General features: G+C 40.6%; 1 protein-coding gene across 15 annotated transcripts in view; it reads left to right on the top strand.

Annotated features, from left to right (window-relative positions):
- The window catches only part of EHBP1 (EH domain binding protein 1), a 199395-nt gene that overhangs the window by 133881 nt on the left and 40882 nt on the right, over positions 1 to 24632 (top strand). For 4 of the 15 annotated variants that reach the window (XM_012572197.5, XM_041714845.2, XM_012572196.5 and 1 more), the window contains 3 exons: positions 13418 to 13565; positions 20905 to 21021; positions 23760 to 23887. In XM_012572197.5, coding sequence (XP_012427651.4) covers positions 13418 to 13565; positions 20905 to 21021; positions 23760 to 23887 — 393 coding nt within the window. The remainder of the gene's footprint in view (positions 1 to 13417; positions 13566 to 20904; positions 21022 to 23759; positions 23888 to 24632) is intronic. The other 11 variants (XM_041714844.2, XM_030269688.4, XM_030269689.4 and 8 more) reach the window with 6 other exon arrangements.

Here is a 24632-nt window from a genome sequence, read left to right as displayed (position 1 = left end):
AACTCAAATGGCTATGGTTATGGAGTCAGCATGATTACAGAGAATGGAATTAGGAGTTAAGAAATGCACAGGCAACTTTAATTAACCTCCTTTGTGTATATGCATTATGATGTAGTCTTTAATTATGTGATCACATACTATTTTCCCCAAAGCAATTGTGTCTCATTTTCCTCAGAGGATAGAGGTGATGGAGAAGGCTGTTTGTCCAGAGGACTTCTGTGCATTTGATTGCAGAAATTGAAAGGTGTACGACAAACCAAGCAGGGACTGCACGGAGTGAAAAGATGAGGTCATGGTTAAGGTGCTTGAAAAAATTAAATGTACTTCTGCCTTTACCCGCGTTCTGATCAGTGCCACTAAGTCTTTTGAGCCAAATATCCTCCAGGTGGTCACTATTTGTTGTGTCCTTCCTTTCTGGATCACTTTGAGGCAAAAGTTTGATTTGCAGATATATTGAGCATCCAGGTCTGTCAGGGAAATCAATTGGAGCTGTGCTTGAGACCTATAAATGGCTATAAAGCTTAGTATACTGAAAAAAAAATCCAACTAATAGGCTTCCCAGAGCAAGCACCCAGCGACAGATCCTTTTAGCTGGATCTCTCCTCTCACTTCTCATCAGAAGAGCAGGGTAATAACTCTTCCACGGCTTGTTGTGAGAAGGGAATGTGATTAATGCTCTTGAGGCTCTTAAATGCCACAAAGGTGGGCACTGTGGAAAGAAATCAAGAAATTAACAATTCTGTTTCAGGGCAAGATTTGAATATCGTGGTGTAAAGAGTAATGCTATGTGTTGATGGGCCTGCATGTTGAACAGTGAAAATAAACCCAAGTACTGGACACCACTGGGTAGAGCTCAGGGCTGGGTTGGAGACCAGGAGATAGTGAAAGTAAAAGGTGGTGCCACAATCAGGCTCTGTTTTAGAGGAGACAGAGCAGGATGAAAATTAAGATTATGCCCATTATCTTTATTTCTGGCATTTCCTAAATCCTGTGTCAGATTCTTTTAACTTGTTTTTGTAAGGCACACAGCTTTAGCATGTCTGCCTTACAAAAATGCCACATCTAATGGAATTAATGGAAATTAGTGCTCATCTGGCAAAGGATGTCTTTTTCTCCCTACCAGGGACTACAGATAGTTTCTGAAGTTACTTGGGTTTTGCGTGAGCTAAGGATTCCTCCTTGGTGAATTTAGGTGCAGGACTGGGCCACCCATGTATGGATTTGGCCAAAAATTTTGCATATTTAGGATCTGACATAGATTTTGGGATGTGGGAATTCAATAGCATGATACCTGGAGGGAATCACTCTGTCTTCTACCTTTTGTGAAATAGGAAAATAGTAATTCCTTCTTCAGAGCAGCATTCGAGTATAACTGCACTAAAAATTGTGAGGGACTCCATTTGAACAATAAGAATTTAAAACCAGAATAATACGAACTGACGTGAGGGGGTTTGGGGAGTAATCCTGAGGCTGCTGCTGTGCTTAGTTGCAACTGGTGCTACCCTGCTTTCTGTACAGAGAAAGAGTTGGATTTAATTATCTCTGATACCATTATTTTATATTTATTCAAGCTGAATGACAGCAGTAGCTGCCTCAATGTGTATAATATTGAAAAAAAAAGAAAGATTTGAAAGAGCAGTGGCAATGATGTTCAACTCTTTTAGCAGATTTTGCAGATACAAAGTACCTCACTGGAAAGCTGTCTCCTCCAAGCACATGAACACTGTGAGCAGAGGGCAGAGGAACGAGCTGTGCCGTGAGATTGTTTCTCCTTGCTCACAATACTGCTTTTTATTACTCCCTTGCTCAAAGGACTTGTTGCAGCTGTATCTAATTCATTTTTAATAAGCTCTTTCTACTTCAGGTGTCAATCTGTTGTGCCCATTACTTTTCATTTTCATAAATATTTGAGTGCAAAATGATAACTTTTTTTTTTTGCATGCACTGGACTAGTGCAAATGGAAGTTATTTTTAGAAAGGCTTCAGAAAGTGACAGAATTTGAAAGGTTATGACTCTTTATGATCTTTAATTTTGGTTGCATACATTTGCACAGATACTGGATATGCTGACTGAAAAAAACAATAAAAACAAAGCATTATTTTAAATGCTCAGAAAAAACACTTTAATAAATTATCCCATTTATTCATCATGTCCAGCAATAATCTGTTGCCTCTCTGAACTCATAAGCTCCAAACTGTCCAATCTTACCTCCAATAAGTAAACTGTAGCCAGTGTGAACAGAAGTGGTATCAAAAACAAATTCCAAGTAGACAGCAAAAATAGAATATTTTATTTTGATTGAAAGATGCCTTAAACTCAAGGTAGCAATGCGAGTGTTCTTTCCTCCAATTACACTTTCAGGTTCTTGAAAATGAGTACAAAATAGCTTCATTTAGTATTTTTTTTCAGAACCAGAATCCCTATTCTATTGCATTAGGAAATGTATCCAGTTCACTGCTGGATTTTTTTGTAGTCTCCTTAGTTGGAAAATAAATGTCTGTGATTGAGGTGGTCGTGTTAATTCATTTAAGGAAGCACTCTCAAGTTATTATCTTGTGTTTTTTTTTTTTTAAAGATTAAGACTTGATCTTTATTAATTAAACATCTAGCATGAATTTATTGAGGTGTAGGACTTTGCAGGTGGCAACCTTGGTCTTTTAATATTAATTGGAAAATATTGATCGAAAAAAGACTAGTCTGTCATGCTGATAATTGCAGCCAGATTTAGATATGATCACTAGATCTTCCCAAGATTACAAAGAAGGAGTTACCATCTAATTGGTAAAAAGATTGAACATTATTTTGGTAATCCCTGAGCTTTGGTAACTTATTCCCTGTTGTTCATTTATGTGTCTTGCCTGTGTGCCACTAAAAAGTGCTTAAATATGGTGTAAGCTGATAAGACTATGCTGTGGAGTATTTACATGAGCATTCTAAGTTTTATAGTTGTTTTGACAATATACTTTTCTTTAACTGGAGGTTTGACATGCTGACTGAACACTTCAAACCCACAGCTGACCTGGTATTTACTTCTTTATAGTGACACACTAAGGTTGAGATAGTCTGATCTCAATCCCTTGGTGGCAGGAGCAAGCAACTTGTTTTATTTAACCTTCCACAATAATGAAAAATAAAAATAATCTGTAACTTTCCAAAGAGGTTCTACATCTTTTGACTTCATATTTGTTCTGTTTAAGCACTTTCTTAGTGTGAAGTTGTGATATTTTACTGTATAAAAATACTGCTGTAGACAAGTCTCCGACATAGCTGGGAAAATAAATCAATTAGTGCAAGTAAACTAATTTTTTAGAAGAATTAGTATGCACTGTCAGTTTTATAGTAGGAAGGATTTTCTGAATAAAGCATAACCTTTGATAATGCACAACAAATGCTAGTAGTTTCAGTTTTAGATACAAATGCTTGAATTTCTCAGTTGATTTTTATTGCTTTTATTTCTATAATATGTATCTGTTTACACCAGTTAAGGATCTGGCCTAAATATACAAATTTATTTATTATGTGGCTGTAAATTCAAGGTGCTGCACAGTCTGCAGCCATACCATTAACTCGCACGCTGACAGAAAATAGGCTGGCAGTTTATTAATGGAATTTTAAGATCATCCAAACAAAATTAGTTCCAAAATCTTAGCGTCTTCTATCCATTTATAAATATTAGGAGGGGAAAAAAGTCTCAGTTTCAGAGCTATCCCTTTGTGTGCAGAGTGAGAGCCGGGTTTCTCAGCCCCTGGAATGCTCTTTTGCCATCGCTGCTAGTAGCTGTGGACGTTTTCCGTGTGGATGTTCAGTGCACGCTGTTGTGAATCCCAGGATGATATCGCCATTACTTAGAGCTGTATTTTGCATTGCCTATTCTGTGATTGCTCAGCATGCACAAGGGTAGAGTTAAAATCTTTATTCATTTCATTTAAAAATGTTTCTTTTGTTCTCCTTATCGTGTTCTGGCTTTCCCAAGGATATATGCCTTGAACGAAAAGTCACATGTGCATTACTAATTGTGTGCCATTGTATTTACAGTTCCTAGTGGTGGCACTGTGAAGCTACTAATTCTTTTGCTTCACTTGATGTAAAATAATCTGAGTGTCTTTGATAGCAGTGAAACAGTATTAATTGTTTTGTACATTTCTTGGTCACTCTTCTTAGGTGGTCTTCATAATCTATTAGAACTTTCAGCCAGATTTTTGTAATGTCATGCCTCCAGCAGTGATTAAATTGGTAATTAATGAACAGTCCTTGGCAACATAAACCACATCCCGTTAATTTTCCCTTTTGAGTTTTTCGAAGTTGTCGTCTCTGTCAGAAAGCATTGCGCCACCTTGCTACGGCCCCTTGGCATGGAACCACGGCGACGGGATTTTTGCAGCCATTAGTAGATCAGAGCAGTAATTTCACAGTATTTTGGTCAGGGTAATTATAGTACCAAGTACCGAGTAGAGTTGGGAATTCACACAAGAAGTCCAGAAATACCAGGTGAGCTTCCTTGTGTTCACTGGGACGTTATGATTAGTTTAATTGGGCTTTGTTTGATTTCAGCCGCGGAGACTCTTTGTGCCACGGCACTGCAGCCACTTTCCACTTTAGTGTTTCTGACCTGCATTGACAGGAACTGGTGCAAAAATGAACTCTTTGAAGTGGGACTCTTTGGAGAGGGCAACTAAAAAAGGGGAAGAGTGATGTGTAAGTAGTGTACTGTAGCAAAGCGTGACACCAGCCAAACACCCTGCATTTTGCGGGTGATGTGATTCAAATTCTTCCATATTTTCAACCGGAACAGATAATATTTCTGCTACATTTGTGCAAATCTCGAGTAAATTGCTGCATTTTAAAACACAGCCTGTTTTTAATAGCTGGCTTTTACATAACACCTGCTGTTCTACCTTCCTTTGAAGATACAGTTGTTTCTCTCGCCACAAATTCTGTGAATCGTCTATTTAGTCCCGCAAACAAATCTGGGCAAATGCATTAATGAGACTGCAGCTGCACTTAGCAGTTCACATGTCACAAAATAGTAGGTAAAGGCATTCATACTTGAGTGACTGACTATAGGTGTAGTGGCCTTCAGCAGTACATTGTGCACATTAAACTTTAAATAGTCACTTGCCTGTTGGCTTCTGAATGAAAGGACTGTCACTGGTCACTTCTCCTAAAGCCTTAATGAAACCAAATAGTTTGCTACGAGTTTGGGCCTAACCATTGGGGTGTTTCATGCAGTCTTGTCAGTTGATGTTCATGAATTGACTTGAACGAAGATCAAAGTGTTTCTCAAAATGGAGAAGCGGGGAGAGAGACAGCTCCTTCAATTGCACCACAAGAGCTAATCAAGCCATCAGTTCTTTATGCACTCTGCGTGCCTTTAGAATTTAATACCCAATGGTTTGTCAGGACAAATTGAAATTCGGGGGTTGGCGGGGAGCGGGGGGAGGCAGAGAGTGTCCCTCCTCAGCCTGCTGAAAATAAAAGAAGCGCTTCACTCTTCTGGAGGATCGTTTTGATAAATTTTATCGTTTAATGTAAAACTGCAATGTTGATTAAAGGTTTGGGGTTGAAAAAAGAAGTTACGGTGAAGGATTCAATGGGCATTATGCACCTTAGCACTGAGTAAAGATTCAGGTTCAAAGTGAAAGAGAAACTAAACTCGGGGTGATTTTTTTGTTTCTTTGATTGCTAATGAACTTTTTTTTTTTTTTTTTTTGCCTGGACATTTTAAATTGGATTCAGAAGATAGATTTTTGAGTGTCAGTTAAAACAAAGTCATGTGAAAATGCCTCTCTCTCTCCCTCCCTCCCCTTCTCTCTTTTTAATTGATATGATTTAGGCAGAGGAAAATGGTAAGGGGGATTTTTCTATTGCAGAAGCAATTTTTAAGGGATTTAGTCTTATTTAGCCTGAAGGTCTTCACACTAATGAGAGCACTTAAGTTACGTCCAGGCGTTGATTAGACAGCTCATCTATCAACTGGAGCATGAGAATTTGTATTTTAGGTACCTTTTATACATTTTAATTTTTCTTTATTACTTTAGACTTTATTTTCCACAAATCTTTAATTGCCTTCTTTCACATCTAAGGTGTCTGTAACTCAGCTGACAGAGTACAAATGTAGAGCAGGGAAATACTCTACGTTTGATGTTGAGTGCATTTCGATACATTTTGATAATACCAAAATTTGGACAATATCGAAACTGCATCTGTAGAAATTGGTGTGCTGGATGCAAATTGCCAGCAAGATACATTCCTTAAACTGCCACAAGCTCCCTCAAAGTCTAAATGCATTTATTCAGGAAACACTGAAGTGTATATGTATATTTAAATGGCCAACTACTCCCCCCACCCCCAAATTGTGAATGCTCTCTCTACCTGTAGTTTTTTTTTGCCGTGTTTAAAACACAATAGCATCTTAATTATTTTCTGAACCATTCTGAAAAGTACAGCTTTTGTAACTTTTTGACATTTCAGGTTTAAAAAAAATTAAAACGTTGCCACCAGCTTGCACTATGAGCAGCCTGTAATAACAGTTAAAAAAGCTTTCTGAACTATTTGACAAGATTTCTTAGTGCTGAGGCCATATGCTGTAGCCTTTAAGCTATTTCTTCCTATCAGTTTCATTATCACCTGCCTCTGAGTCTCCAATATCATCAGTAAGCACATGCAGAATCATAATTATGCCATGTACAAGTTCTTTGATAACATGTACAGTTTTCTTCTTAATTCTTTATCAAATGCATTGATCGTGGCATGTGTGCATTGATCCAGGTCCACCATCTGGCTGTGTGTGATAAGCACAGTGGCATCTTTGCATTTCCACTGTCATTCATTGCGCTACAATTTGGCTGCAGGGGAGTAGTGGCTGGGATTAGCCCTGTTCTGCTACTTACTTGCATTTTAAGTTGACACCTCTACAGCGGCTCAGACCACATTACAAACTGAAACACATACGCACGACTTAGTGATGTGACACTCCTCAATAAGCTTACTCCACTAGCTACTCAACAATCTGTAATTGGATTTGTAGGAATAACAGCAAAAGATTTCCTAAGAATTGCTGGGGACAGAAGGTGAAGTTTTCTCATTATTGGCAAAAGGCTAGGTATAGATCTTAGGCGATTGGTATTTTCCATTAAAAAAACCTGCCAGCAGTTTGCAGGACTTTTTCAAAAAAAAAAAAAAAGAAAAAACCAGCAAAATAGGGTCCAGGGAGATGTGGGGTTTGCACTTGTTCTTTTCATTCTCATCACATAGAAGCATACAAGAGATCTTGTTACCCTCCCCCAAAAATTGAGAGAAGGCGGGGAGGAAAAGCAACTTTGGGAGGCCCCCTGCAGCCCGCTGGCTTTGTTGGGCTGGGAGTGACCCGGGAGCATTCCTCAGGAGGGCACGTCCCCTCCCTTGGCCCGAGGAGGAAGCTTCTCAGGATGGCAGTCGGAGAGATGCTGCTCTCCAGCTTACGCATCCCATACACTTGCCAAAACTCTTTGTTTCATAACACCACTTTTTTTTTCTTTTTTTTTCTTTCTTTTTTTTTTTTTAAATTATAAAGTCAAGTTTACACAAGAGAAAATCCCTTAAGTGGAGCTCGAATGTTGACTCCTACAATGAGTAAGCAGCTTTCTTAACTTCTGTCTGTACCTCGGCTGTGGAAAGGCACAGAAAACACCATCTTTAGCCCGTTTATCTCCGCTTCTGCCCTGTCTGGATGGGGACACTATTTTAGGATATTTCTGAGCCGGCATTCTTGAGCCCGTGTTTGTGGGTCATGCCAAGAGCACTGACAGTCACGATGACAGGCAGAACAAGCTCGTGGATCCCAGCACCTTAGGTGATTGTTGACCTTAATTATACTTCCTGGATGGGGGAGAGCACAAACTTGCCTAAGCAGGGAAAATTCCAGAGAAGAAGTTAGTGGAGGCCTTTGTCTCTGCTTTTGGTTTAGGTCAACTTTCTTGGCGCTGTTTCCTGGTGTTCCCTCTGCACCAGCGCGAGCAGGCGAGGACAGAAGGAAAGCACAACGTGATTTTGGAATTGGGTATCTCAGCCTGTCCCTGAAACTTGCAGTAGAGCCAAGTGCACCTCTGTCGCAGAGATGTGCAGCTCCGAAATGGTTAAATGGGTTAAATCTTATTTATCTGAATAGAACTTGGGGGCTGTTTAGCAGAATGCTCCGGCACAAATACCTGTGGTTCACTTTGACGTTACAATTTTTTTGTTGGTTTCTTTACTTATAAATACTTGAACTGTTAGACCTTTTACTTTTTTCTCTGAGAAAGATGTATTTGTACCAGATTAGAAAAGCTAAACTGTTTCTTTACATTGAATAATCAGCCTGTCATGACAAATCTATCTACTTCTGCATGAGTAGGTGCCAGTTTGACTAGCTTCTTTTAGGCTCACACTGAGTTTTAAGCTGGATCCGTGTGCATGACTGGCAGTGCATTTGTTGGACCAGATCTAAGGAGCCAGAGAGCGTTCAGCTCCTTTTTGCCTACAAAAGAGCAGCCAGACAACCAGCAAGAGGCCTTGGATGTAGCACAAGGTGATACTTACTTAGTCAGCCATTCTTTTTTTCAAATATTTTTTTTTTCCATTCAGTAAACTAAGAGTTTTTCAGTTTCACAATGACACAAGGAATTAAATTATCAGTGGATTGTTTTTCTACATTCTTCACACAGAAACACTGTACCAAGTTAATTGTACATTTTCCAGAACAGCATAAAATTATTTTTAAAATTAAAAAATAAAAATAGAAGAAATTGTTTGCTACTGCTTTAAAAATGCCTTCTTGGTTTAAGGAGATGTTTTCCATCTTACAGCCACGCCACCCAGTTTTATTGTGAATTTTGGAAGCTTTTTTTATTAAGGGGGACAGCTTTGTTAAGATATTGTTTGTGATTCTTCCAGTTTTAGACTTTGAGCTAATTCCGCATTCATTCTGTCTTTTCTCATCAGTGTGTCGGTGCCATAGTTCCTAAGCCAATAGCTACTTAGCAGTTTGATACTTTTTGTGATATGCATTCGTAAAAAAAAGATTTCAAGCTACATACAGTTTGTGGATAGTGGGGTGGCTGATGTAGACACCAGGCAGAAGGCAGAAAATACCCAAGATGTTTATGTCTGTCTTTGCTTACCACCTCCCATGATCTGAATAGCCACAGAAATCCAAAGCCACTTTTGTTTATGCCGAGTGTTCCTTGCTTAGCAATCCATGTTTTGCTCACTACCTGTGTATTTTGAGCTGTTCTGAAGCAGTGGTAGAGACCAAACATAAATGTGATCCCCAGGGTGATCAAAGATTTAATCTGACCAGATGGGACAAACTTGAGAAAGATTTTGACTTTCCACTCTGTTTTGCAACAAGAAAGGCTGATTTTTTTTTTCTCCCGTCCTTTCTTTGTTAGCAAAGGCAGAGATCAGGCCATCCCCAGAGGAATGAGCAGGTGTGGCCATTTACAAGCATGTCTGGTTATATTATAAACCAACATAAGAAAAGTTTGAAATGGTTTGAAAAGATCTGCTAAACAGTTTTAATGTTTCATCCCAAATCCTATTTACTCAAACAAGAGCCGATCAAGGTCACAGTACAACCCAGCCTGCTCAAACCTTTAAAGCTCGTGTAATTTTATTTATTTTATTTATTTTTTCTTTTAATTCTGTCTTCTCTTCTAACTGAATAGGTACATTTTGGTAATCCTGAATAGGTACATTTTGGTAATCCTTGCCTCTGGACAAGCACAGAAGTCTTTTTCTTTCCGAGTGGCTAATAACAGAGCTGTTCTTCCTGTCTAATGATGAAAGAGTCAAGTTCTTTCTCTTAGCTGTACTGTGCACTCACGGCTGACCACGAACTATTTTGAAACCTACAGCTTCAGGAATTGCTCCCTCTCATACAATCCTGGTTTGATTTTGTTGCTGTGCATTGCAAGTAAGTTACCAGATTTTTAAATTTTTACTTTTGTCCCCAAGCCCGTGGACACAGTAAAAAATTTACTTTTTCAACTTCAAATAAATGCAGTTCACCAGATTGTATTTTTTTTTTATAGTGAGAGGACGATACATTATCAGAATTCTGATGTAAAGTCAGTTTGGATCCTCCCAAAATCCTACCAAAGGAGGACTGAAAATCCCTAGCAAAGGTTTTGTGGTTTATTTTCCTTTTCTTTTTAATGTGAAAAGATTGCAAAATTTTTAGTCATTTAAGGAGATGGTTTTTAAGGGGGCGTTTGGGGCTTTTTTGCCCTGAAAGACTCCACCACTCTCAGTATTTTGCTGAGTTGGGCAGCTCTCAGCTGGCTGGGAAATGATCTCGGACACTGCCCTGCCAGCGTTTCACGTTCGAATTCACCTTCCCGAACGCACGGCATCATTTTTGGCCAAAGGAACGTCAGTCACTGCCGTCTGCGGCGAGTACAAACAGGACCCCCTAATGGCAGCCATTTTTATTTGTTTCTTAAGATCCAAAGGCTGCTGAAAGAACAATTGGATAAAGTTGAGGATTGGAGAAGCTTGATTTTCTTGTTCCAGTGAAATGAAACTCCCGTCCTTTTTTTTCTTCCCCTTTCCCTCAAAAGCTGGAGTCAGCTAGGGGGTTGTAGCTGTGTCAAAGCCGTTGGGATGCCACTGCTGATCACTTTAATTACTAGGACTAAGGAGGATAAAATTAAAAGTAGCACCATTGAAGCAGTGGAAGAAAGCTTGCCGAGATGTCAGTGAACTGTGAAATATAAAAATTGCATACCAATACATTTTTATAGGAGGGAAACAAGGAATTACATTACTTATTCTTGAAGAGTTTGTCCTTAAATAGTGAAGTTTTCCTCGGTGTGCATCTGCATGGCAGATCTTTAAACCATTACAAAATAGTTGGGAGGAAATAACAAAGAAAACTAATGTCTCTTTGGCATGTCAGAGGGTGGAAGATTTTACTGAGTTTTCTTTTCAACTGTACAGGGAAAAATAAGTCGCTGTATGTGTGTTTGCTCGGTCCTTTCTTGGTGCAGTGCTTCTTTTCATATCTCCTAGGTTGGGGTTTTTTTTATATTTTTGTTCATGCCTCTGTACCTCTCTCAAGTCCTTTACAAATTCTAGCTTGATATGCTGTTTAGCTATTTTTCTGTACCTCAGAACTTACTCTCTCTACTCTCTGCTCTCAATTTCATTGCCCCTTCTTAGTAGTGTTTCTTCTGCCAAGCTCAGTAACTGAGGGTTGGAATACCTGAATTGAATTTAAGCACAAACCAGGCTGGTTTTTCCCTTATCCGCTGGTGATGATTGGCTTAATCAGCACAAACACAAGCCACCATAATCTGTGTTTGCTTGGAGATCCCCGGGATGTTAATGACTATGCTAATAATTCAGGATGCAAGTTCTCTTTCAGGAGGAGGGGAGGAAAGAGGGGGAGATCAGCCAGCTCAGTTTAGGGCATTTTTGTCACAAACACGTAACTGGCCCTATTTTAAATTACATGTGCTGAAGTAGATTAAATTGTTTGACGTTAAACCATGTGGGGATCTTAGTTTTGTACATTTGTTCTTAGAAGTCATTTAAATTCCTATATCCAAGGAATTAGGAATATTAGAGATTTGAGCAGTTTTATTTCAAGTAAAATTCAATGTAATTAATGTTACCAAATACTGTGGGTCAAAATAAAACCGTTTGCTGTGTCAGTTGGCTGTCTAGAAATTAAATTAAATTGATCTATTATAGTGCACGGGGTGGGGGGGGGGAAGCTTTCCAGTTGTCTTTCTAATGTGTACTTTACCAAATAAATTTTTGATAGAACTGTTGCTCTGTGCCTTCTGGGAAGCTAAAGGGTGAGAAAGCAAACAAAGCCCATGTGCCATCCCGCTGCCTCGAAGGGCCCAGGCAGAATTGTCTTTCCAGGGGAGAACATTAGGAGAAAAGTAAATCAAAGCAATCTGATAGGGAATCGGGACTCTGTCACTCAGAGGCGAGATATTGTGCTGTGTCCATATACTTTGTTTACTGTAGGGTTTTATGAGTTGTAACCTGCCCATGCAAGCTGTTAATGAGGCTAAATCTTTCTGCTTGAGGATTGAATTACAGCACACCTCTGGGCTAATGGTTATAAACAGAAAGTCCCATTAGGGCTGCATTCTGATTCAGTCATTTGCATTTTTTCTATTGTGCCGGGAACAATGCTGAGTAAATAGCTACAAACAAACAATTTACATGGAAATGGATAAAATGTACCTAATTAGTATTTTGCGCTTGTTTTATTAATGATTGCTTAAACTAAATAGCACTTAGCAACAGCTCTCACCAGCCTCTGCAGGTGTGGGATGCTCAAGTTTCTGCGTTGGTGGGAAGGCTGCCAGAATGGCTCTCCAAAATTAGGCAGTTTGTTATATTCCACTTAGTTCAGGTCAACAGCCTGTACCTGGGATTTATCCAGGTCATTATGTCAATAATACATAAACTTATTGGCAGGTTAGATTTAAGCCAAGCACTGACTTCTTTGCACTTTATGGGCATTTCTGATATTGAGGGGTGGGGAAGAACATTCCTAACTTAGCAAAAATCCCATGCTTATGGTGAAAACTGAAATAGTTTCTCTTATGGAGACTGTGGAGTCTTACAGATGTGTTTAAACAGAACTTTTTCTGAAGTTTGTTTCATCATGGTGGGTTAGTCTTTTACAAAATGTCATGCTGCAGAACTTTGTTTATTTATGTAACTGAAATATTATCATGCTTCTAATTTATGAGCTTTAGTGAGACAGCACTATCTGGCATGGTTCCAGTATGATTCCTTTAATTATTGACCAAAGCCCCACTAGTAGGGTGTTTTAAAGGGATGCAAAGTCTTTTCTGCTCTGAGAGCATCTATTGTTCCTTCTGTAATTTTCATTAGTTTTTTGGGTTTTTTTGAAAGAAAAATATCCATTGAAGTCAAAGCACATGCCTCAGATTTGATGCCACTTTATACTTTGAAGTCAGCTTGGTGCTTGGAGTAACCAAGAGCAATGTCTGGCTTCTCAGTTCAGTTCTGTGGCAGACTACTACTCAAATGAGTCATTCAATTTAGTAAAACTATTTTATAGCCGCGGTAAATCTTCACTCAAATCACTCATTGGGTGTGATTACTTTGAGACTAAAGTGTCTGCAAATTTTCATCAAGGTGTTGTCGTAGAACGTAATTTGTAAAAGCTTTACATTGCAAATCATCAGGTTTCTAATGCAGCAATAATTTGGGGAATGCTTAAAAAAATAATCTGATGCATGGATGTCTTTAAAAATTGTGGTGTGACACCCAACTGATATCGAGCGTCCTATTTATAATGTGGGCCAAGCACCATGCTGTAAACCAGTTCCTATCATGATGATCAGATTGAGAATGAAATTGCATTTCTGTCAATTACTGAGTTGGCAACTGTTCAATATATCTTAGCAGCAAGATGAAGAGCGGCGTCGGCAGCTGAGAGAGAGAGCTCGTCAGCTAATAGCAGAAGCTCGATCTGGAGTGAAGATGTCAGAACTTCCCAGCTACACTGAAATGGCTGCAGAAAAGTTGAAAGAAAGGTCAAAGGCATCTGGAGGTGAGCTGGGGAACCTTGTATCTTATTCCTATGGCAACCTAGAAACCAGAGACCTTTTTGGGTGTCACTTTTATTCACACTTCAAAACGTTGTTGTTCATCAGGTGAACGTATCAGAAGACCTGGCCGTAGATGTGTTTCCTAAATCCACGTTGTGTCACTTAATTTCCAGCAGTTATAAGAAAAGCATACATGTGATTGAAAGAAAAATATGTTGTGTGAACGAGTAGCTCATGTTAGCCCATTATTTACAGATTTCTCATTACTCACGGTTTTTTAGAATTTCATGGCTGTTGGTTCTCTTCAATACATATTTTTATATAGGAGCATGGACATCATTTTGGGGAAAAACATAATTTGAAAAATTTAAGAAATGTTACTTTGTATTAAATGTGTTCAAAATAAGAAAATTTTAAAGGTGGCCTGTGAGAGGTGGGGGCAACAACCTTTTGACTTTAAATGGCAGTCTTTTGACAGACCACTTGCTTTTACAGGTTTTGAGTTGTAGTATTGCTATAATGTTATTAAGCTGACTTTGAAATACCATTAAAATTCATATACCTGCCAGTGCTATGAGCTGGAGTAATGTAGTGTCACTCAAACTCAAATGGGTGCTGAGCACACGTTTCATTGCAGGCTTCTTGCTGTTTTAATGTCTTCTACATATTTTAAGGGAAATAGTCTTTCTCAAACTAACTCGTAATCATAAGCCAAAGTGTAAGGAAAATCCAGCTTGATACTGACAATGCATGTAGATTCAACAAAAATATTTTCTTCTCTACTACGTGTATTTCATATGCCTAAATATTTAAATACAGTCTTACTGCACCCTAAGCCCTGTTCCATTTAACACCAAAGAGAAAGCAGTGAGTTGTATACATCTCCCTTGGAGTCTGGTCTTCAGTTTTGCTCTCTTTGCCCAGTAAACCAAGCTTGCCAACATAACTCTCTTTTGTGACAAGTAGAGAAACTCTATCCTTGATGGCAGCAGAGCCAAACAACACAGGACTTGGGTATTGCCTAGGCCAGGCTGTTCCTCATCCCCCTTCGCAGTTCATGACTCCCCATCCTACATTATTTCATTACTTCCTCCTCCCTGTGCCATCCTACCTGTGCACAGCTGTTCCTGCCATAGCTCCTCTCAAAGTAAGGTCTTTGTCTGCTTCTATCCTGGCTGCTCAGCTGGATAACAGTGACCCTGTTTTGTTGCAGTGACTCGCTGTGGAGTTGCTAAATATCCCAGTGTGCTGCTTTCTGGGATGTGGTCATCCTGTTCATATTTTCCTCTGTATTTTGCCATTGGTCTTCCTGCCCTTCGTGCAGATTGCAAGCAGCCGGAGAGGTAGCTGTGCATATATATTAAAAGAAAACTGTATTTGTAGGGGGAGATTGCATATGCACCCAGAGAGTTTGGTGTTACTAAAGGAGCAGACAGTATCAGCACCGATGACAACTCATTTATAAAGCAATCGCCACTCTACCTATTGGGTTTTATCCAGTGCAAAAATTTCCCAGCTTTCTACTTTTGCATTGATTTATACTTCCTACTTTAATTTTTTTTATTCATCCAATAGTTTGGCCAATCTTTTTGAACTTCTCTTCGACCTAAATTTTTCATTCCCTGTCTTGTTTCATGCCTCTTTGCTCTTTTCATGTCAGTGTGCATTTTATAGCATTCTCTTCTGCTTCTTCCTTCTCAGAGTCTTCCTTATGGCACATCTTCAATATAATTCTGTCACACCACTGGTATTTCCAGGTTCTACACCAAATCTCCCCCAAAGAAATTAATTTTTCTAAAATGTAGTAGTTCTGTGAAATGGCACCAACAAATGAATTGGAATTATTCTGGGTTTAGTATTTTTTGTTTTTCAATTTCCACCGACAATTAGGATTTAATAGACAGTCTCCTTATTACTACTGGACTTCTAATGTTTCCCCTAACTGCATTCACATTTTTTATTGTGTAGAGTTCTGTATTCCCTACAAAGTACCCAGGACAAACTTATTATTTTGTGTCTTATGAGCTCTCTTGTCCATTATACATCATTAATCTCTTCTTCTGCATGGATTGCAATTACATTTTGATTTACAAAAAGGGAATGTACTAAATAATTTTACTCTCAAATTATTTAAGAAAAAAGTGATATTTCAGCTCTGGGATTCTGGAGTCTTTAAAGACTAACTTCTTCCTTATAATTGTGGGTAAAAGCGTGATCTCCTCCATTGTTTCTATGTGCTCATTAAGAATTTCATGCTTTGGCACTGGTGCAATATTCTTTCTTAAAAGGCTTTATTTAACCAAGGTCTGAGAAACTCAAATGACTACGGCAAGTTGAAACTTTCCTGGATAAGCAGCATCCCTAGCTATGAAATCCAGTCTTTTTCATAGGTTATTTGGCATGTGAGACAGAAAATACTTCTTCCTGCCAACTGCCAGAGGGTTTGGGATGGCAGCTTCAAATTTATTAGATGTCCTATTAGCTTCGGGCCGATAAGCGGATGCCTGGAGATGGATGCAGGGACAGTATCGAGATAGAGATCCAAATATCCCCCTTTTCCCAGCAGCACCGGGACAGCAGAGCTGACACATTATCTGGGAATTGTCCCTGAGCAGTGCAGCCCCTGTCTGCCCTTTTGGGACTTGGGTGGTGTGTTTTCTTTTCTCTCTGGCACATCTCCATCCTTTATTTGAGCTGGCGTCGCCGCGAGGAAGTGGCTCCAGGGGTGGTGAGGACAGGGTCTGCTCAAGATTTCACTTCTGAGGCAATGATCTTCAGGGAATCTATGTGGTGGCACAGCCTTATCATCATGCTTAGTCTCCAGCTCATGGAACAAGTGTTAGGTCCTTAATATTTTTAGCAGGCAGTGTTTCTGTCTGTCGACAGTTACTGCTGTAATTTCTTGTCCTGACATCTGATTTCTTGTACACAGAACCAGTATTTCAACTCTGCATTTCCTCCATTCCCCACCTTTGCTGCCTTTATTGCTGTGCACAGGCTCCTGCCACATCCTGTAGCCTTAAAGCGAACTCTGTACCTGGAAGTAAATAAACAAAATATCTCAACATCCACAAGCCTGAAGGACTTCCCAGAGTCAGTGCTGAAGGCTGGAGATGTCTTCCCTGACGAGCAAGTGCTGTTTGTGCAGCTTCTCCCCGTCAATGCTTTTGCTCCACTATGAAAATTACTCCTTTTTCATTTAATCTAGAAATTGATGCAGTCAGCTGAAAATCCTTTGCATTTGGACAAACTTAAACCAAGTCAAGAGAATATAAGTTTAACCACAAATTAGGCCTGACCTTAATCTGAGTAGTAAGAGGTATAAAATGCCTCTGGGTCCCTTTCCATCAATATTTTGGCATTTTCACGTGATTCCAAAAGATACTTACTTCTCTCTCTCCAGTCCAGACTGCAGTCCATGCTGTGCAGGAGCTGGTCAGTGCTGTTAGGTTGTTCACTCAATTCTTTATCTTTTATTTTATTAATTCCTTCATGGCATAGTAAAGCTTTACTGTTTTTCTGGGATTCAAATATACATTCTTTCCAAGGAAGCAGTTCTTCAGTCCTTCAGTCGTCTTCTGAATATCTGCCCTGGTTCTAGACCAAGTGCTTTAAGTTTTTCACACTAGCAATTTGTTCTTTTCATCAAAGATATCTGTTATCTCTTCGTCATGTTGTTCCTTTTATCATTTATAATTGCAAAATCTTGTTGTAACATGCTGCCTAAGCACATTTCCCTTTTAATACACTGGAAGAACATTGAACCGGAAAAAAACCCTAGAGTAATTTAAATCAAGGAATCTAGATTTTTAAAGATACTTGACAAATTCTGAAATGACTTCAAATTACTGCTTTTAATTTATTTTTTTTAAATAAAGTGTAAATGTCCTAATAATCATATTCAGTCAAAGTCTGCCAACTTTAAATTAAATACTAGGTCAGGTCATTATCTGATATAGAAACTGGTGTCTTCCACATTGCCATCTCTTTTGTTTCCTAAAATGGTGGTGTCAAAGGCAATGCCTCTGATCTCATCTTGCTATATTAAATTAAAGAAAATCAAATCATCTAATACAAGCATTCCCTTAGTATGCAGGAGTCTTAAACCCTGTCATCTTGTTTAGATTGTTTTGACACATCTAGCATCTTGTGGGATGTCTAGTAGCTGTGAGCTGACCTTGTGAGCTGACTCCTTTGGGTGATTCCAAAAGTTAAATTGCCTGCTTCTAGGCTCCAGGTGGATTTGCTTTCCCTCTGCCATGAGAGTGTCTCTCTTTCTTCCCTTTTACCTCTTCCAAATGTCCACAGTAGCCCAGTCATGCTTTCAGCGTGCCCCAGTGAACTTCAGGATGTGTCTGGGAGTACCATGGCCTGAGTGCCACTGAATTTCTCCAACACCATCATGAAAGATTTATAACAGTGTGCAAAGTCCAGCTCCTCATCAGAAACAGTCAAGCAGCTTTGAAGGGAATTCAAAACCATCAGAATTGCTGCTGTTGTTGCTTTACCATTCTCTGTTTTCTCTTCAGTCTGCTTTTTATCCCTTTACTTTTTGTTCTTTTCTCCACTTGATGATGATCATGCTGTGCCCTTCTACTTTGTTCAGATATCTCTGCACTTTGTGAAACAACAGGAGTCCATATCCCAGGAGCACCTGTGTGAGTTTATGTGGAAATAGAGAGGGTGGCTCAGAGGGTTGGGAGTGTTTCTGCCCACCCACCTCCACAAGCACAATCTGTCAGGTCCCAGGTCCGGTCACAGGTCTTGGATTGGCTGCAAGGAGATGTTCTTCTCCATCACTCTGTCTCAATCTGGGGCAGCTTGGAGGAGAGCTGAGTCTTCTAGAGACCAAGGAGAACACGTGGAGGGGAGCCCAGGGGAGTCGTGGTGCTCAGCTGAAGCACAGGGGTCCTGCTTCACAGGCTGCTGCTCCATCTATCACACACACACAGCCAGCACTGGATAAGTGGGAACCTCTTTGCTCCTGTCTGTTGCAGCAAGAGCCTTACCCTGAATCAGCAGAGGTCTGTGAAAGTTCTTGATTCGTTACAGGGCAATTGAGGGAGCAGCTGGTTAGAAAAAAAGTAGTAGACATAAAAAAAACCAACAGGCTCCTAAAATGAGAATTACAGGTGCTGTGGAGATAAAGGGATAGAGTAAAGATACAGTTGTATGATCTTCATGACAGCAGTATGGGCCTAAAGTGCAAGCTGGGAATGAGGTTGAGTGTGTTTCCAAGGCATGAGTTATCAGCACCAATCCTGGTCCAAACCTCTGGGATTCAGAATTATGGCATCATGATACTACATTTAAGACCTTTTTAGTTTATATGATATTTGAATATACCCATGTCCTGTATTTATAATTTATATTTTTTGTCCTGTCTTGGATGTTTTAAAGTTCCTTTAGTTACTGTATTGTTTCTTCAGACACACTTTAGCCTACTCCTTTTTATCAGTTTTACACACGTGCATGTGTACATAGGAAAAAAATGTTACTGTAAGTCTGAACAAGTGTAGATAGCATTTGATATGAGATCTAAAAGTGAGTAAATACAATGCATCTACTTACTTTGAAAGTACTAATCTAGCTTTTATGGACTTGAATTTCATTATATATTTGTATTGAATATGTGAGTCAGGATTTTTTCTGGGATCTACTTCACAATTCAGAACTTGCTATTTGATCTTCTTCAGGTTACTTACTCCTTCTGTGCCATAATTTACCTACATCATCATCATAATTGTAATTATAATAATCGCCTACTTCATAAAACATTATGGGGCTCATTTATGAGTGATATTCATAAGCTGCTCTGAGAAACTTGGTAGAAAGATCCCATAAAATATAATTACAATTATTATTTTATTTAAAATATGTGTAGCTTACAAACAATGCTGATGAAAAGTAGTGCAGTGAAGCACTTTTAAGTTACTCATCAATGAGTTGGAAGAAGGGGCAGCTGCCTGCTCAGCAGGTTCCCGGTGCCAGGAGCCCTTCAGAGGGACCTCGGCAGCCTGCAGGGATGGGCAGGGCAGAGCTGCTGGGGCTCAGCAGGACAAGTGCAGCTCCTGCAGCTGGGCAGGAGCAGCCCCAGGCAGCAGCACAGGCTGCCTGAGCTGGGGCAGCAGCTCTCACAGAAGGACCTGGGCTGCTGCTGACACCGAGCTGCCCATGGCCAGCCCTGCCCTGGGGACAAGGAGCCCAAGGGGACCCTGGGCTGCCTCAGGAGCTGCACTGCCAGCAGGGCAGGGAGGGGATCCTGCCCCTGCTCAGCCCTGCTGGGGCCACTCTGCAGTGCTGTGCCCACTGCTGGATCCTCAGCACAGGACAGACCTGGAGCTCCTGGAGGGGCCAGAGAGGGGCCCAGGATGCTGCAGGGACTGGGGCAGCTCAGCTCTGAGGAGAGGCTGGGGGAGCTGGGCCTGTTCCCTGGAGCACAGACACTGAGAGGAACCTGATCCATGGCTGCAGTGTCTGCAGGAGGGGCCAGAGCAGGGCCAGGCTCTGCTGGGGCGCCGGGCAGTGGCACAGGAGGAACGGGCAGAGCTGAGGCTCAGCAAGTGCCACCTGAACGTGAGGAAGAACTTCCCTGGGCAGTGCCCAGCACGGGCACAGACTGCCCACAGGGGCTGGGGAGTGTCCCTGCTGGGGACAGCCAGGGACCACCTGGACACCAGCCTGTGCCTGTGCTCTGGGGTGGCCCTGCCTGGGCAGGGAGGGTGGAGCAGGTGACCCACGGTGCTTCTTTCCAGCCTGAGCCATCCTGGGATTCTGGGAAAGCAGCAATTCATGAGTGTGTTGTCACTGCACCTGGCATAGTTGCTTACTGCGTGTGATGCTCCAGGTGGTAGCATTCCTCCCTGTACCAGAAGGAGACTTTAAAAGCTGGCAAGGTGCAGTGATCGCTGCTCTGGGATGTGCTGTACAAGGGGAGGAGTAGCAAGTGTCACCAAGCTGGGAGCTCAGTACCTGGAGCCTTTCTCAGGAGACAGGAGCTCAAGGTCCTGCTGCTGCCCAGGCCCATGTGGGCCTGCCACATGGCAGCTTTATTTTAACTCAGGTTACCCAGAGGTTCATCACAGGCAACAGCCAGTGCTGAGACCAGACTCTGCCTTTATTGGAGCAGGAGTTTCCAGCAGGGACTCCCATATGTTTGATGAATTGCCTCTGTTTAAAGATACATCCAGAAGTGGACAGACTGGAGTCTCCTTGCAGACTTATTTAATTATGTGCATTTTTACAATAACTCAGCTTGTTCCCTAAAGCATTCATTTTTTTTGCGTGATGTGTTGCATGTACATATGAAAATACTAACCTTAATGCTGTGTGTTCCTACAGATGAGGATGAGGATGATGATAATATTGAGATAGATACTAATGAGGAGGCTCCTGAATGCTCTGTTACTGGAGGTGGAGATGAACTTACTAACCTAGAAAATGACCTTGATTCAACGGGTAATTTAAATAATGGCTATTTTGTGTATTTTGCATGACTAACACTCCATCATCATATAAATACCAATGTGCTGCTTGTCTCTCTGTCAGCTTTATTCCCATGTGCCTTTTCAGGTCTCTTAAACCCTAATGTTTAATATCCTGCATTCCTGTTTAGTTGAAATTTAAAATCAACAAAACTATTATTTCCAAGGACATCAGATTTAAATGTCTCTTGCTCTTTTGATGGGGCAGGGGGCCCCAGGCCACAGTGGTAAAGCAGAGCCAGCTGAAAGCACCTTGCCTGGGTTGTGCCACGTAGGCAGAGGGATGAGCAATGGTGTGGGTGACTACAGCTGCCACTCTGCACTGCCATCCTGGCCCATCTGCTCAGGGAAGAGCAGCAAATGTGCCTTTCTGTGTTCATACAGACTTGGTGTCTCTCTGGTTCCTTCCAAGGACCGCCTCTTGTGTTTGCACCTTGTTGCCCCAGTGGGGGCATAAATATGAGCAGAAGCAATCCTATTTACTTAATATTGTTCAAATAACAGGGGTTTTATAAGCACATAAAGTCACAGGAGTGTTATTCCCCCTTTCAAAAATCTTCAAGCCCAGCTGGAGTTTAGGTGGTAAATGTGGTGCTGAATACATTGGAATCCTACAGGAGTAACTTGGCCTGCCCAGGATGTGTCTTGAAACAGGCAGTACAGGAGAGGATATCTGCAGCATCCTCTGTCTTGATTCTGCCCATGCCAGCTGGACCCAAATGTGTAGTCCATAATATGTTAAATCAGAACCTCATTTAGTGTTTTTTCTTTGTAAATTAAACCAACAGTGGTGTGCATATATAGCGCTTTGTTGTCTTGCTTGCATGCAAAAGATTTGAGTCATGTCCTTTATTTTTTTCTATTTGAGCATTTCCAGACACATGAGAAAACATATTTAATGTTTCCAGCACTTGAATTTAGCTTACTCAAATCAGAATCCTGTAAATTAATTTTCCAATAAAAACTGGTTAATTTTTGGAGGAATAGAGCTGAATGAGTGAATATTCCTGTCCCATTGCCCAGTGGCTTACCAACATTTATTTCTGTGGGCCTTCTTTTCTGAGAGGTACCTTTTCAGGGATACAAACCCACTGCCTAGTTCTCCATGTCCACCATGGGGAGCCTTTCTGGAAAAGACCTGGGACATCATTTTGTAGTTCAGGCTGCCCAGTAGCCAGAGGTACAGACAAGTAAGAAAGAAGATGGGCAGTAATACAGAAAGCAGTCTAGTGCTGTGGTAGAAATCAGACTACATGGATTTTGGTTTAAATCTGCCAGTCATACCAAGCATAGGCTGAATCTCCTGGGAACACCTAAAAGCACAACTATTAAGTGACATTTCAGATTTGGGATCATTATGGACCATCTTAGTTAGTCCCCTGCTGAATCTTAACCACTCTTATCTCTCTCAAGAAGAGAAAATTTATTTTTGTGCCTTCTTGGTTTTAAGTATCACTTCTGTCTGTATTTGTCAGTACTTCTACGTGTTGTGAGCCTCTTATATCATGGTTATTACATGATGTTTATGTATAAACCCACGAGAACCTGCATGTACTTACATGTGAGCCTCAATTAAGGACACCCTGACTGGGTGTGCCAGAGGAAAGGGAAACTATCCTTTTTCATAATCCAGCCCAGCCCATTGCTGCTGGAGACAGGCAGCATTTGGCTGCCCACATGCCAAAAATGTTTTGGCTAATATGCATCGGAGCGCTCCAAACCTTGGAAGGAGCTGTGTGGCTAAACAGTGATGACTCCACTTTCCACACCAGCTAGAAGTCACCAGCCTGCAGTGAAAAACTCAGGTTGTGCACGAGGGAAAACACAGAACTGCTCTTTGCTCTGCCTGTGACCCAAGGCCAGGGCTAAGGGGTGATTCCTCATGTGGGGCTGCACGCAGAGTGTGTGTCTGGGGCCTTCTGTGCCACTGTTCCTCTGCTGCCCTGCCCAGGGACAGCTCCACAGCCTGTGCTGCAGCTTGCTATTAACACCTTCCTCCTCCTCACATGTGTGTAACTCCATGTCTAGGTGTGTTACAAATTCGTGCAGTCAACGCTCACATACAGGATAAGCATTAGTGGGAGGTAAAGTTCTCTACTGCTATTTATTTGGGCTCTGATCCAAGTTGCTAAAACAGATTTAAAAATTTGAGGGCTTCAGCAGACTTCGAGTCTGTGCCTTTGGTGCAGTTCTGAAGCATTTTATGACTCCCAGTTTCAGTATATTCTATGAATCATAGTAAGTTATTACTAGAAAGTAGTTTTTTTTGATACTGAAATTTTATGAGAAGTTGTGCCAAGAAGCCTTAGGATGAATTAGTAGTTCATAAACTTGAGGGGTTATCAGTAAGTAAATTATATGATAAATCATCATCTTTAAATAAATGGGTTTTTAAGTGTGTTTTTATACCAAAGCATAGGTATGTACCCATTGGGAGTAACTTTAAACATTATCTGCTTTCTGTATTTTTCATCTGCTGTCTGCAAGCATGTTTACTTGTTCAGCTGAGTGTCATGTATGTTTTCCAATAAAAAAATCTTTGTGTTACACAAACCTGTACCAATCCCAATCACAAAAACAATTCCTTCTCTTTTTTTAAGTTCAAAATGATAGCAAAGTGAATTAAATCTACCTTTTAAATTGCTACATTGTTGTAGCGAGTCTACATTGAAATGCATCTCACTCTGTTGTATGTGGTATTTGCATATTTAGCAGAACAAAACAGTAAGTTGGTGGATTTGAAGCTGAAGAAGCTCCTAGAAGCTCAGCCACAGGTGGCAAATTCACTCTCCAGTGCTGCTCAGAAAACTGTAACAGATAGCTCAGAGCAAGACATTAAGGTAAGTTTTGCTTAATGCTTTTGTTTTGGTACCTGTGTGTTATGATCGAAGGTTTGTATTTTGTGAGGAGGAAAATAATTTCTTACCAAATCTTTCAGAATCAGAAACACAGAAAATCTTCCTGGCAGTGCAGTTAGCTTTGCAATGCAGTGGGGTTTTTTCTGTTGATTGATCAACACATTTTCTTTTTTATTTTTTTTTTCCCTTAATCTTGGTACTTGTCATTGGAAGAACACTATAAGAAGCTCTCTCAATTCTGCCTGCTCAGGTTGTTACTGATACCAGAAATGCAGCACGGGCTCCATCCTGCTGCTGGTGCAATCAGCAGCTGGACTAACTGACCTGAATGGGAGTGGGGTTGCACTCTCAGAGATTTGCTTCTCTCCCAGTGCTGATCCTCTGTTTTTCCTACATTAAAATTAAGCTGTGGCACACTTTAAAGGCTTACATACTTTGGGTGCTTGATGAGTGCTTCTGAGAAAAACAGACATGAGTTTGTGGTGTATATGGGCACTTTGCCTATTCTTAATGTTCACCACTTCAGCATAAAGTGCCCACCAATCAATTTTCTATTTAATTTTCTTAATTAGACCCCTTGTGTTCTTGCTATTCTGTTTTTTTAAAAAAATAGTCCCTGTATGTCATTAATATCCTATGGCTCTGGGGCACTTCCAGTTGGGTATAACTTTTCACCCACCTGCAGTCTGTGGGGAGAGCACTGCTGACTGAAAGGATTTCCTTCCCC

The sequence above is a fragment of the Taeniopygia guttata genome, chromosome 3 (assembly GCF_048771995.1).
Source record: "Taeniopygia guttata chromosome 3, bTaeGut7.mat, whole genome shotgun sequence".
In the NCBI taxonomy this organism is placed as follows: Eukaryota; Metazoa; Chordata; class Aves; order Passeriformes; family Estrildidae; genus Taeniopygia; species Taeniopygia guttata.
This window is presented reverse-complemented; position numbering and strand designations above follow the sequence as displayed.